This window comes from Canis lupus, chromosome 10 (genome assembly GCF_048164855.1).
Source record: "Canis lupus baileyi chromosome 10, mCanLup2.hap1, whole genome shotgun sequence".
NCBI classification, from domain to species: domain Eukaryota; kingdom Metazoa; phylum Chordata; class Mammalia; order Carnivora; family Canidae; genus Canis; species Canis lupus.
Genome location: NC_132847.1, coordinates 2279630 through 2293685, shown reverse-complemented (window position 1 = coordinate 2293685; position 14056 = coordinate 2279630). Strand labels below are relative to the sequence as shown.

At 46.1% G+C, this 14056-nt stretch overlaps 1 protein-coding gene across 1 annotated transcript in view; it reads right to left on the bottom strand.

Moving 5' to 3' along the window:
* Positions 1 to 5290: 5290 nt before the first annotated feature.
* Positions 5291 to 14056, bottom strand: part of GFPT2 (glutamine-fructose-6-phosphate transaminase 2) — a 47913-nt gene continuing 39147 nt past the window's right edge. Inside the window, exons 16-19 of the mRNA XM_072840425.1 lie at positions 11298 to 11425; positions 9201 to 9368; positions 7975 to 8136; positions 5291 to 6184 (exon numbers count right to left, since the gene is read on the bottom strand). Coding sequence (XP_072696526.1) covers positions 6140 to 6184; positions 7975 to 8136; positions 9201 to 9368; positions 11298 to 11425 — 503 coding nt within the window. The 3' untranslated portion in view covers positions 5291 to 6139. The remainder of the gene's footprint in view (positions 6185 to 7974; positions 8137 to 9200; positions 9369 to 11297; positions 11426 to 14056) is intronic.

Sequence of the window (14056 nt, the reverse complement as noted above, 5' to 3'; positions counted from 1 at the left end):
CCATGTGCCCTCTGAGATGAAGTCCATTGGCTCCTATATGGGCTGGGTGGCAGCTGCAGACACCAAACACCGCCCACCTGGCAGACATTGCCCACTTCCCTGCCCTGGGGCGGCAGAGGCGGGGGGGGGGGGGGGCGTGGAGCACAGGAGGGAAGAAAGAAGAACTCAGGCTCCATGCCATGACCTGGGAGTGCTGGGTGCACTGGAGGCTGGTCCAGGGATCACAGTGCTGACCGGTTTCCATGGCTCCAATCTCATCATCCACTCATCTGGACTTGCCTTAACTGGGTTCCTGTTAGGCTTTTCACTTAGTTGTGCTGTTCTAGGCAAAAGGTTTGCTTCCTGGAGCCTCAGCTCCATGGGGAGTGGGCATGGGTGGTGACCCCCACCTGATGGGAATGCTTCAAGAGCTCAAGGAGAGAAGTGCCAAGGTCAGGGCATAGCCAGTGCACGAGGGGACAGTGAGTGTCCTTGTGCTGGCCTCCTCTGCTCCCTCCTCACATTGCCCGTTCTCCTCCTGCTCCCGCATTCCCTCCCCATCTCCTCCCCAACCCTGACCAGGACTTCATATGCCAGGGAATGGAAGTCAAGACTGTTCCAATTGTGTGTTAGAGAAAGCCAATCTGCGCTTAATCCAGTGGGGACAATTGATCCCATGTTTCTGCATTTTAACACCTGGGAGAGCATGGGTGGATTTGGCCATAGGACCACCACCTAGAGAGCCTGGCCAGAGCCTTGGAAGCTATGGGGAAACTTTTTCATCACACCCTGTTTTCCTCTGGGTCAGCTTCCTTCTCCTGGTGTCACCTTCTGCTCTCCCACCACCCAAGTGGGGGCAGGCCCTCTGTCCCAAATCAAATTTGAAGATCTCCAGAAGATGACTCTGATGGGCTCCTGGGGCATGGGCTCCCACCCCTGGGCTGGGCAGTCATACTCATGGGAAAACATGGCAGGAGAAAAGAGCAGGAACAGCCGGGAGAGGCAGAAGGCTGGGGTCTTATTCTCTGATAAGAAAAAGGGCATAGGTGCTGTATAAATGAATACAGTGGCACTCAGCCCTCCTTTTCCAGGCATCCCCCAAAGCACCAGCAACTGGACCCTTGCTGTCAGGCAAGGGATTGGGAAATTCTTCTCTGGAAGTCAGACCAGCCCTAAAACCTAAACAAAGACCTCACCCACTAGATATTTCCAGACCTCTTAAAACCTAAAGCACCCCCGACCCCCCTGTGGCAAACTCCCCCAGATTGCCCAGCAGTGAATCTCGGCATCAATGGGTCCCATGGTGTACTCAAAACATCCCCCCCCCCACCTTGAATCTGACTGGACAGCCCAAGGCCATGTGGAAAAAAATAACAAAACAAAACAAAACAAAAAAACAGAAACAAAAACAAAACATCACAAAACTAAGACAGCCTATTATATAGAATGAAACAGAAACTATAGTGAAAAAGAAAGGAAATTCTAAAAGGAAAAATATCTTGCCAGCTTCAGAGAGCATGACAAGGTCTTGCATCCTTGAAGCCATTAAAAAGATATTTAGTGCACTGCTATGTCCTTGCTCTCAGCTGAGATGGTATAAAAGCAGTGACACCCCAATAGCAAAAGCACACCCAGAGCCCAGGAATTGTTTTCTACTGCTACTCTCCAGCAAAAGAAACCAGTGATCCCAAATCAGCAATGATTGATTCTAGGGCTGGGGCAGGGAGCCTGAAGCATCTTGTGGTACAAGAAAATAAGGAACTGCTTGCAAAATACACACACATAGGGGGTAGTCAAAGGGACACAGCCAATTGAAAGAGCTTCCAATGGTGGGAGACAATATGAGCAAAAAAAGAAATAACAGTATTGGGTTATAACTTAGTAAAAAAAAAAAATCCATGAGTCCATACTAATAGAAATAAATGATTTAATAAATGAAAAAACAAGGAAGAACAGACAAGTCTGTATTGAATCCCAAAAAATTTATGTAGATAATCTCAAGAAGGTGAAGCATAACTCCCCACTTTTTCAATGGGGGTGGGCATAGTGACTTCCTTCCAAAAAAGTTCAGTATAAAAAGGAGAAAAATTAGAGTACCGGACAAGCACTACCTCAGGCAGTGACCAAGCTAACATAACAGTGACAAGACATGTTGATAGCATGTACCCCTCTGCATATGAAGTAATGAGAATGGCATTATACTTCTGGGGGTCTTCTTCCCCAAAACATATAACCCCAGTCTAACCATGTGAAAAACATCAGACAAACCCAATTGGGGAACATTCTAGAAAGGCCACCAGTGGCCTTCAAAAATGTCAAGATCATTAAAAACAAAGGAAGTCTGAGAAATGGTCACAGCTAAGAGGAGCCTAAGGAAAAATGTAATGTGATGTCAGGAAAAAGCAGGAAAAGGACATTAGATAAAACTAAGGAAATGTGAATAAAGTATGGGCTTAAAAATATGTGTTATTAAATATATATGAATTTATATCTTCAGAATTTAAAAAAGAAAAAAGAGCCCTTGGAAATGAAATCGTATTGGCAGAGAGGAAAACCCTTAGTAGTAAACAGGTTGAGGGAATAAGTCAAATCTCCCATTAGTAGAGCAAAAATGTAAGAAGCACAATAAAAATGATAGGAAAAGAGAGGCCAGTCCAGAAACTTCAACCTCTGAAATAAGATGCCAGAAAAACAAAGAAATCCACAAAAAAAAAGTAATTCAAGAAAATTCCCTGGAATTGACAGGCAGAAGGTATCAGACTGAAATCAACACTAAATGAGAAGAGACCCAAGACACCTCAGGGTGGCATTCCAGAAAACCGGGGGAGAAGAAGGAAATGAAAAAGTCACCTACAACAGAGTGACCTTGAAGCCCTCCATTGCAAAACTGTGAACAAGCTAATGGATTATTACCTTTACAGTTCTGAAGAAAAAAAATTTTTTTTTGTGACCTAGAATTCCTATGTAGCTAAACCCTCAGTCCCATGTGAGGTGTGGAGTCATATATTTCCTAGCATCTCAAAAATTTAACTCCCAGGCTCCATTGCTCAAGAAAGATATACTCCACCAAAATGTAAAAGGAAACTCAGAAGGAAGATGGGAGATACAGGAAGCAGGATGACCAGGGGATCCCTTGGAGGATGACAGAGGGATCCCTGAAGGCAGCTCTGCACCAGATGTGGAGGGAGCTGAGCCGTCGTCCTACAGCAGTGTGACCCCAGGGAGATGGTCATCACTAAGACCCTCTCATTTCTATCAGGCTGTCTTCTTAAACCAAAGACAGAACACGCAGGGCAGCTTGGCCCAGATTCTCATCAGGATTTGGCCTGTCCTGACCATGTGCTCCTGAGGTCTCTCCCCTCACGCTCTGCTGAGGACATGGGTGTCACTCACTGAAGTTCTTGGCTTTTCCCTGACAGCGGGAGGCATGGCAGCCCATTCCCTTTGACTGTACTACTGCACGTCCAGTGCCTGGTCCACACCTTAGTTTTGCTAAGCAGCCAAATGTGAAGAGATCCATATTTCCCAAGACTACTTGTGACTTTGCTCGCAACTTCCCCAGAAGGGGCCTTAGTATGCACCTAACATGTGTCAACTCCCAGAGAGGGGGAAATTGGATCATGATCTTGTGTGTGTTTGCCCCCATTTTCAAGACTAGGTGGTGTATTGCTGGGGGATAGAACCCAGGTAGAACTATAATGAAAAGCAAAGAAATGATTAGCACAAAAGTCAGGATGGCAATCACCTTTTGGGTGTAAGATGAAATGCACCTCTCTGGTTCTTGTCCAGATAAAAATGTTCTGGCTACTTTGTAAAGCCTTCTGACCTCAGAAGTTGTAATGACCATGGTCTGGTTTAGAAGACAGAAACCATGGGATCCCTGGGTGGCGCAGCGGTTTGACGCCTGCCTTTGGCCCAGGGCGCGATCCTGGAGACCCGGGATCGAATCCCACGTCGGGCTCCCGGTGCATGGAGCCTGCTTCTCCCTCTGCCTGTGTCTCTTCCTCTCTCTCTCTCACTGTGTGCCTATCATAAAAAAAAAAAAAAAAAAAAAAAAAAAAAAAAAAAGAAGACAGAAACCAATGCTGGTGTTTCCAGCAAGATTTAGGCCTGGATAATCTGTGGGAAAGTCTGGAGGATGTGGCTCAGAGAATGCCACCATGGCTCCAGGGTGCCTGCCAGCTCTTCAGAAGTGGGATTCTGGAGGAGCCGCAGGAAACCTCTGCTGATGATTGCCATTGCCCAGAGCACCGGATGGTGGGGGAGTTGCAGGGAGCTAGTCATAGTGTGTGTTTTGGGGCTAGTGGCCATAGCAGGCCCTCCTTTCTGCTGAAGCCATGCTTCTCTCTGCTTCTATCAGAGGAGGAATAGTAACATAATTTCTCAATAACATGATTTCTTTTTTTTTATTTTTTTTTTATTTATTTATGATAGGCACACAGTGAGAGAGAGAGAGGCAGAGACACAGGCAGAGGGAGAAGCAGGCTCCATGCACCGGGAGCCCAATGTGGGATTCGATCCCGGGTCTCCAGGATCGCGCCCTGGGCCAAAGGCAGGAGCCAAACCGCTGCGCCACCCAGGGATCCCAATAACATGATTTCTAAACTACCTTCCAGACCTTCCATGATGCTTCTCCCTGGTGGAATTTAACTTGGAAATGTAATTCCCAGGTTGCAAACCTCTATGACACAGGGGATAGCATAGAAGAGGGAAGAATAGTTGCTGAGTAGCCTGCAGGTAATCCCGAACAGAGGTCTGATGGGATACTAGAGCTACTCACACCAATGAGTGGTCATGAAGAAACCGTTCAAGCCGTCTGGGATGGCCACTTTCATTGGGAGCCTAAATTCTGACCCCTCAAGCTTTCAGAACCCTGTCCCTGGCTTCTTATCTTCCTGCACGATTATATTAATAAAATTGGTCAGTTATTGACCATTTATTGACCATCATAGTTAATAAATGGACTCATGGAAAGAAAAAGTACAGATCTGAGAGTTTCACCCCTGCATGCTGCCTTTGGGTTCTGGGCAATCCTCCTAAACAGCACCATGTGGTCCAACCCCTTCCAATAGCTGTTCAGTGGATTCAACCAAGAGTCCCAAATAGCTTACATTTTGTTCGGTCCCGCAAAATAAATACTCATTTTCATGCTAGAAAGCACGCAGGTTACAGATGTGGGGACGGTGACACTGGCTACCCAGAAACAGGACTCACCCACCAGATACTGTGGATTTCCTGTCCTGAGGAGCCCTCAAGATCCAAGTATATGACAAGCAGGAGATTAACAAAAATCCAAACGCATAAACCAAAAAAGAATTGTACTGTCTTTATTATCTTAAAATTGCATAGTATTTTGATTGTGCACGCTTTTAAATAGAGGGCAGGATAGCCCACTTGAAACTACTCTCTTGCATGGGATATTTCAAGCTGTTTTACTATAGGTCGGAGCAGGGACCAAAATGCTGCCTGGGCTTAAAAAGAACCATGACCAGATTGAACAGAAGTTGGAGAGTCTGGCGGGGGTGGGGGGAGGTGGGGAAATCTATAGGAGAAGAAATCATTGAAAGGCATTGAGATTTTAAAGGGATTTCTAGAAGGCATAGGGCAATGGTGGGAGGGCTTCCCTGACGTCAGGGACAGGATTCAGGGAGAGTCAAGAGAGGACAGGAAATCTGGAGGATGGAGTCCAGAGGGGCAATGCCTTGTGTTCAAATCTGAGATGAGTGTCCCTGCCGGGAGGCTGGGCCACACAGTTTGGGAGATGCCTTGGCTACAGAAAGCCACATACTAGAAAAATAACTTAAAGGCTATACAATCATCATAAATATTTTGTCTTTAAAACTAACTAGTGTTGGTTAAAAAAGGTTCACAGTTACTCTGAAGAGAGCTGTGTCTCTATTGCACAGTAGTGGGAAAGTCTGCTCTGATCCCCATGTGTAAACAATGATTCCCTTCTCCTCTGGCAATTTCAGGACACAGAGAAACAGTATCTGCTGTAAGCAAAGCACTTGGGTACAAGGCACGTGGAAGCCATCAAGCTCTACTGGGATCTACTCGGAACACACAGAATGCCCGCTGTTCTTCCCACGTGGGCGTCCCTGAGGCAGGCCTTGAACCACATACTATATAGGTGGCAGGGGCCTCCTCAGCCTCTGGTTCTCTATTCCACAGTTACGGACTTGGCCAGATTTCTGGGGAAGTCGACCTGAAAAGATAGAAAGTAAGCGCTCAGGACTCCACAGATCTCAGCAAACATGCCATATCATACAGCCTCTTATCAGAGTTCTTGAAGACAAGGACATGGGCTTCCTGGTCACCTTCGACCATGAGCTCCCAGAGACCTACGTCTTGGAAGTGCTTCCTTACTCTAGAAACTGCACTCAACTATGTAATGTTTAGTTCATTCAATAAACATTTAGTATGCACCTAACATGTGTCATTCTGTGTGAACACTTTTAAAAGGATATGATTCATGCTATTAAAACCAGCTGGCTCAGTCTGTCCTGTTAAATACCTGTTAAATATTCACTTTTCTTCGAAGGATACACACTAAATCCACAAGACTTGTTTTTGGGGTGGGGGTTGGGAAGAAGAGGTGATTAGGAATGGTTGACAGGGCACACTTCAACTCTATCTGCAATGTCTTTTTGTGACAATAATGTGGGGGGGGTTTTGTTGTTTTTTTTTGTTTTTTGTTTTACAAAAAGAAACAAATATGACAAAATGTTGGCCCATGGCAGTTCTGGCTATGTACACCATGAGGTATTTGTTACATTATGTGTGTGGTTTTTTTTTTTTTTTTTTTGGTATGTTTATGTATCTTTAAAAGCTTCTCAAAATAAAATTGTAACAAAACTTCTATTTCTTTACACAGCGAATTATATGCTTTTATACACTTGCGAGTGAGATCATAAATTGGTTCTTTTCTGGAATATAAATTGACAATATGTTTAGGGAGTCTCAAAATGTTGAATCATTTGCCAGACTGAGGACAAATCTTAAATGCGGGAGGAAGATATATGTGCAAAGATGTTGACTGCAGTTGTGATTTGTGCAGATATTCCCCCCAAATTAGCAACAGTTTAAATAACAGAAGACTGGCTAAATCACTGTTATAATCCATGCTGCAAGATTGTGTTGGAGTATCAACATGAACCCGTTATTGTATAGGGAATATTGTCAATGTTGCTTACAATAAGTTCAAGATATAAGGAAATGCTTATAAATATATTTAAAAGGAAGATGTAAAATGCCATCCTTGGTAAAATCTCAAAAAAATGTTTAAAAATTCACATGTACAGGGGGATCCCTGGGTGGCTCGGCGGTTTGGCGCCTGCCTTTGGCCCAGGGTGCGATCCTGGAGTCCCGGGATCAAGTCCTGCATCGGGCTCCCGCATGGAGCCTGCTTCTCCTCTGCCTGTGTCTCTGCCATTCTCTCTATCATGAATAAATAAAAAATAAAAAAATCTTTGGGGATCCTTAGGTGGCTCAGTGGTTTAGCGCCTGCCTTCAGCCCAGGGTGTAATCCTGGAGTCCCAGGATCGAATCCCATATCGGGCTCCCTGCATGGAGCCTGCTTCTCCCTCTGCCTGTGTCTCTGTCTCTCTCTCTCTCATATAAATAAATAAATAAATAAATAAATAAATAAATAAATAAATAAATAAATAAAATCTTTTTAAAAATAAATAAATAAATAAATAATAATAAAAATCTTAAAAAATTCACATGTACAAGGAAAAGACTGAGTAAATTATTAAATGCACTAATTAACGTTGCTTCTCTGGGTGATGAGTTTATAGCCTAATGAAATGGTCTTCATAATCTTGCAGGTCTCACCTTGCTCTCAAGGGGTATAAGTTCATTTGAGAAGAGAGTTATTTTAAATGAAAAAATTTCTCCTATGAATATTTACACCAACTGAGCACTTAAGAACAAAATCAAGTTCTGGGGTTATGTTTTTCCCCTTCGGTGGGTTCGGCGCAGTTTTAGACATACATCATATCCTCGGAGAACAGCCAGGTGGAAGGACAGGAGCTGCAGTGGAATGACACTCAGGATGCCCTGGAGGCAGTCCACTGTGTGGGGCAGCTCAATCGTTTTATATGCGAACTTGGAACTCTCAGTGTCATCCCTGGAGCACAGTATAATCGGGCGACCCTAAAGCACAGAAATAGGATCAGGACATGCAGATTGTCTCTGAAAGAAGCAACCCCTCACACACAGCAGAGTTTCTGAGATAAACCTCATTGCAATGATAACAGTGATCTTTTGCTTTTGTTGCAATTATGGGAGGAGGTGATAGTGTGAAGGACAAAGTGTTTGATGCTGTTTGGTGAGTCTCTCTTGTTCTCCCCTGGTAGGATGATCGCCAGCCTATGGCATTCATCCAGCTCCCATTCGTTGAGTAGCCTCAATGAGCCTTCCCAAGGGCAGGGCACACCCACTCCTTATTCTGAGGGGACTCATAACTGAGTGGTAGAAAATAAAAACAAACAAGCCAACCACTATATAACGATGAATTCCAGATATGTGCCACAAAGGCAGTAAAACGTGGTTATATGACTGCAGGACACCAGTGAGGTCTGGGAAGCCCTCTCGAAAAAGGCGACATTTGGACAGAGACCTCAATGACTAGAGGCCAACTCGGAAAAGGTATGGGAAGTACATGGAGGGCAGAGGGAACAGCCAGCGCTAAGGCATGACGCAGAAATCAGCTTGGCATGAGGGGAAGAAGAAGAAAGGGGCCAGATAATGCAGGCTTGTGGTCACTACAGTTTTATGGGAAGCCACTGGAAGGTTTTAAGTAGGGACATAAAGTGATTTGTGCTTTATAGCTTCTCTCTGTCCACTGTGCTGAGCTCAAGGTCATTGTTGGACTTCATCTCTTGGTAACTTCATGAGCCCTGGTTAATTTCATGATGAATCTGGGGGGGCTCTGCGAGCTCCTACCTCCAAGGCACTCCACGCTTGGGATCCAGAATAGCTCGAGCCAATGTGGGTCACAAGGTCTCCCTGAGGACCCAGTGTGCACATGGCCACAGGCTGGCCAGCCATTTCTGAGTGTGTGTACCACTCATGAAAGGGCCTGGGAGAGAGTGTGTGGTCCAGCCTGCTCAGTGGCAGGACCACTCATTAACCAGCACTGGCAGACAGTGGGTAAGGTGGGCTTGTGTGGAAGGGGACAAGAAAGAAGGGGCCCCAGCCCAGCTGAGAGCTGTCACCTGGCGGGCTGTGATCTGCTGCAGGGCATTCTGGCACTTGGCAAAGCAAGGGTCCTTCATGATGACCATGATGATGGGCATCTGTTTGTCAATTAGTGCCAAGGGTCCGTGCTTCAGCTCCCCAGCCAGGATGCCTTCCGAGTGCATGTAGGTTATCTCCTTAATTTTCTGGGGAAACACAAGGTGGGGTCAGTGTGACATGGGGCAGAGGGTGGGCGGTGCTGGAGCAGATCAGCCGATGGGAGGAAGGGGAGCTGTGGAAGGGATGAATCCAGAAGCAGGGAGCTGAGGGCTGCAGGGCGGACGAATGCACCAAGTGGTCAACAGCACTGAAGGCATCTCACAAGGCTGGGGCCACAGGCAGGGGCCAGAGCTGGCTGCTGTCCAGAGCATGCACGAGGCCCAGCATGCAGCACAGCCACCACCCTTGGATGGACAAGTCGGTGCTGATCTGGCTCTCCCCTTCTGCTCTGTGGCTGCCCCTATGGCCTCCCCACAGTTCTAATTTGTAATGATTGTCATTCCCCCCAATTCTAGACCATTAATAATTTCCAAAAGGTTCCTCCAACTTACTTATGAAGCAAAATCACACACATTGGGTTGTTCCTAGATTTTCTCCCCTATGTTTAGGGAGATCTATTTCATTTCTATTCAGTTACCATCAAACCTATGTCACTGAACTGGTGAGTGTCAAATAAAATATTTCTCAACTCCCCCAGAACTATTAATTTTGGTGGGGGGACACTGTCAGGAGTGTGGCTCCACCTGGGGTACCACAGACGCTAGAGTGCCAGCCCCTAAGAGACCACAGAGGGACCATTGACAGGTGCCAGTAATATCGTAAAAACTTCTTTCTTCCCCCAAAGACTAATTTGGAGAAACAGCTCAATATGCATCTTTCACAGCACACTGGTGCTCTGCAGCGCCGCCCCCCCCCCCCCCGCCCCGCACCAGGCAGCAGAGGCAGGGGGAGCTGCACATGTACTCCACCCAGGCATTGCTCCTATTGTGCCCGGCCCCCGGAAGCAGCATGTCCAGCCCTCCACTTCCTTTGGTAGGGGTCAGAACCTCTATAGGTTCTGACCATAGACGCATGTGGAATTTGGAGCTCACTGAAGGTTGGGCAACTCTGGCTGGTGCCCTCCCACCACCACCACCACTTGTAAAACTCTCTGAATGTTTCTCTCAAATGGGGGTGACCTGGAAAGAGCAAGGACTTATTCCCTAGGAAGAGGAGGGAAGCCAAGCTGGACCAGGGATGATTGATGCCCTTGCCTGGGCACCGAGTGCTCCCTCACCTGTGACACTGTCTCCTGTCTGCTTTGGCTGGCATCCCCATCCATAAGTAGCAAGCAGATAATGAGGTAAGAGCTGGCACTAGATTCTGCCCCTGGACAGCCCTGTCCGTCCTAGGGCTGAAAGCCCTCGATTTCAGCACCTGCCCATCCTCCATCAGCTCTCTTATTCAAGTTTGGATCTTCATTGACACAAAGTAGCCAGTTACCAATTTAAAAAAAAAGGCAGCCTGGCCTTCGAAGTCCATTCCTTGAGGATCTACAGCTCCCCTTGTAAGTTTGATGGCTAACAGGGAAACTCTGCAGAGAGCCCACCCCACAATTCTGATCTGCCCAAATCCTCCAACGAGGGCTGCGTGCGGTTCTGGAAAAACCTGAGGCCATATGGATCTGAATTTGAATCTCAGAATAATCACTCCCTCTTGAGCAAGATGCACTTTTTGGAGTCTTGGTTTCCCTCTAGGTAAAATGTGGACAATAACTGTCAGCCTCTCAGAAGATGCTCATTGGAGTATGACTGGGCCAGCGCAGATGGAACCTGGCACAGGATGACACCTCAGGAGCTCACCTGAGGGTGCCCTTCTCTTTTCTTCTCAGGAGACTGGGGCCCCCACCTTGGTGTCCCCAAGGCTAGACCAGCTGGTTTTGATCTGGTGCTTGATGCTGCCACACAGCCCTCCCTTTCCCTCGTCCAGTGCCCTGCCCTCCTTCCCACTATGTCTCAGTGCGTCTCCCATGCCTGCCCTCCTGCAGGGGCTGGTGGAAGGCGGTGGGGGGCGTGTGGCGTGCAGAGGAGGCTCACCAGGGCGCCTTCCAGGCATGTGGCATAGTTATAGCCCCGTCCCATAACCAGGAGCGACCTCTGTGTGTAGAGCTCCAGGGCCAGGTCATGAATCTTCTCATCCAGCGACAGCACTTCCTTGATCAGCCCTAGGTCATGAATACAGCAGAAGGGTGCCAATCACATAGACTTTATAGCAAGATTCACAAAGAAAAATGGTGATAAGACAAAGTTTTGAAACTCACATCACTTAATACCCTTGGCTTCCTTGCATTACTTTAAAAGGATTTTAAATGTAGATTATAGGAAATAAGTTATTAATAGCCAGGATTTTGTTTATGTTCATGCTTTCTTGAGCATGTAAGGCAAGCAGGAAGTGTTATTTCTAGCTCCATTTTACACGTAAAGCATGAGGCACAGAGAGGCTAAATCACCAGCTGGCTAGCCACAGAGCTGACACTCCAAATCAATGCCCCACCAATCCAGCCCATATGTTAACTCTGGAAACAATGTCAGTGTATGTTGGACCAGCGCTTCCCAAATTTTTTGCTCTCAACACTTCTTTGCACTCTTAAAAATTATTGTGAATTCGGGGCACCTGGCTGGCTCAGTCAGTTAAGCCTCTGCCCTCAGCACAGATCACGATCTCAGGGTCTTAGGATCGATTCCTGAGTTGGACTCTCTGCTCTGTGGGGAGTCTGCTTCTCCATCTCCCTCTACTCCTCCCCCCACTCATGTGCTGTCTCTATCTTTCTCAGAGAAATAAATAAAACCTTTTTAAAAAATTATTGTCAATCCTTAAGACACTTCATTTCTTTTGGTTCTATCAGTATCAGATTAGAAACTGAGAAAATTATAAGTGTTTTTATTCATTCATTTAAAAGTCTCAGTAAACTTATCATACATTTTTAAAGATTAGTGAGAATAATGGTATTGTTTTACATTTTTGTAAATCTTTTTAATGTCTGACTTTGTAATAAAGACATTTAGATTCTCACATCTGTTTCCTCATTCAGCCTCTTGTAATATGTTCTTTTGGTTGAAGTATAGGAAAAAAATCCAGCCTCCTACAGATTCATAGTTAGAGAAGGGAGGAACATTTATTTTTTTTTTAAGATTTTATTTAATTATTCATAAGAGACACACAGAGAGAGAGAGAGAGAGAGAGAGAGAGAGGCAGAGACACAGGCAGAGGGAGAAGCAGGCTCCATGCAGGAAGCCCGATATGGGACTCGATCCCGGGACTCCAGGATCACACCCTGGGCTGAAGGCAGGCACCAAACCGCTGAGCCACCCAGGGATCCCCAGGAGGAACATTTAAATAACTTTTTCAACTATTTGTGAATGTTCTTCCCTGATATTATATCCAACTCAAGAAATGGTAATTTCAGGGACACCTGGGTGGCTCAGTGGTTGAGTGTATGCCTTTGGCTCAGGTCGTGATCCCGGGATGCAGGGATCCAGTCCCACATTGGGCTGCTTGCAGGGAGCCTGCTTCTCCCTCTGCCTGCATCTCTGCCTCTCTCTGTGTCTTTCACGAATAAGTAAATAAAGATCTTTTTAAAAAAAAGAAATGGTAATTTCCTTTTTTATAAAATTGGTTAATTTATTTAAGTAATCTCTGCACCCAACATGGGCTTGAACTCACAACCCCGAGCTCAAGAGTCACATGCTCTATTGACTGAGCCGGCCAGGTACCCCAAGAAACAGTAATTTCTTAAAAGAGCAGTTGCAAATGTAGAATCTGAAATCATATCAATAAACTTTTCCTACCTTGTTACATTAAAATTTATTGGTCTATCTTACAGTTATTTAAATGGACGTTCTACATGTGTATAATTCTGTAACATTATGTGTTAGCCATTTGCGAAACACAGGTTGCCTGAGTTATGTAAATCTTCAAAAAATGGACACATTTTATCATAAAAATATTTTTTAGAAATCACATCTGTTAAAACTACTATGGCCTCATCAGAGATATTCATAATAGGTGGGAAGTGGTCTGGGCTTTGCATGATTAGATGGTGGCCTTCCCTCACTGCCTTCTCTGGGGTTTGCCCCTGGCCCCCAGGGGGGACCTAGTCCTTCCCTGTCTCTGGGAGAGGTTGCCAGATAGCCTTGTGACCATGGTACCCTGGCATTTTCTCCAAGTCAGCCCAGGGGTGAGGTCTGCTTCCTTTCAGGTTTTTAGAGCTGCACAAAGAAAACACAGTAGGTGTCTGTGCTTCCCTGGAGTGCAAGTATCCTAAAGAAAGGAGCCGTTGCTTATCTGGGCACTCTCAGGATGTCACATGGGCAGGGTACTACCACTGGGCCCTGATCAATGTGTGGAGAATGACTGAAACCATGGTCCCCTCAAAGAGCTTGTGATTTAGTGTCATAGACATTGCATCTCACTGACTACTACAGATGGGACCCAGCAAAACAGGGGAGTTTGGTGAAAATAAATCTGGGACAGGAAAGGGCTCAGGGCCATTTGCTCTTTCCCAGATGTTTGCTGAGCACCTACTGTATGCCTGCCCTGCCCAGACATCAGGCAGCCAGTAGTGATTCTGATAGAGAGGATTATCTGCTCACTGGGCTGACATGTTAGTTGGGGGACAAGCCAGTACACAGGAGAACAGGTGATTTCAGATCATGGCATGTGCTATAAAGAAAAGAAATGGGCTAATCTTTTGTAGCTGGGATGGGGGACTAGTTTGGATGGCCAGGAAGGGTCCCAGGAGGTGACACCTGAACTCAGATTCGAATGATGAGAAGCCATCAGCTGTGTGGAGAGC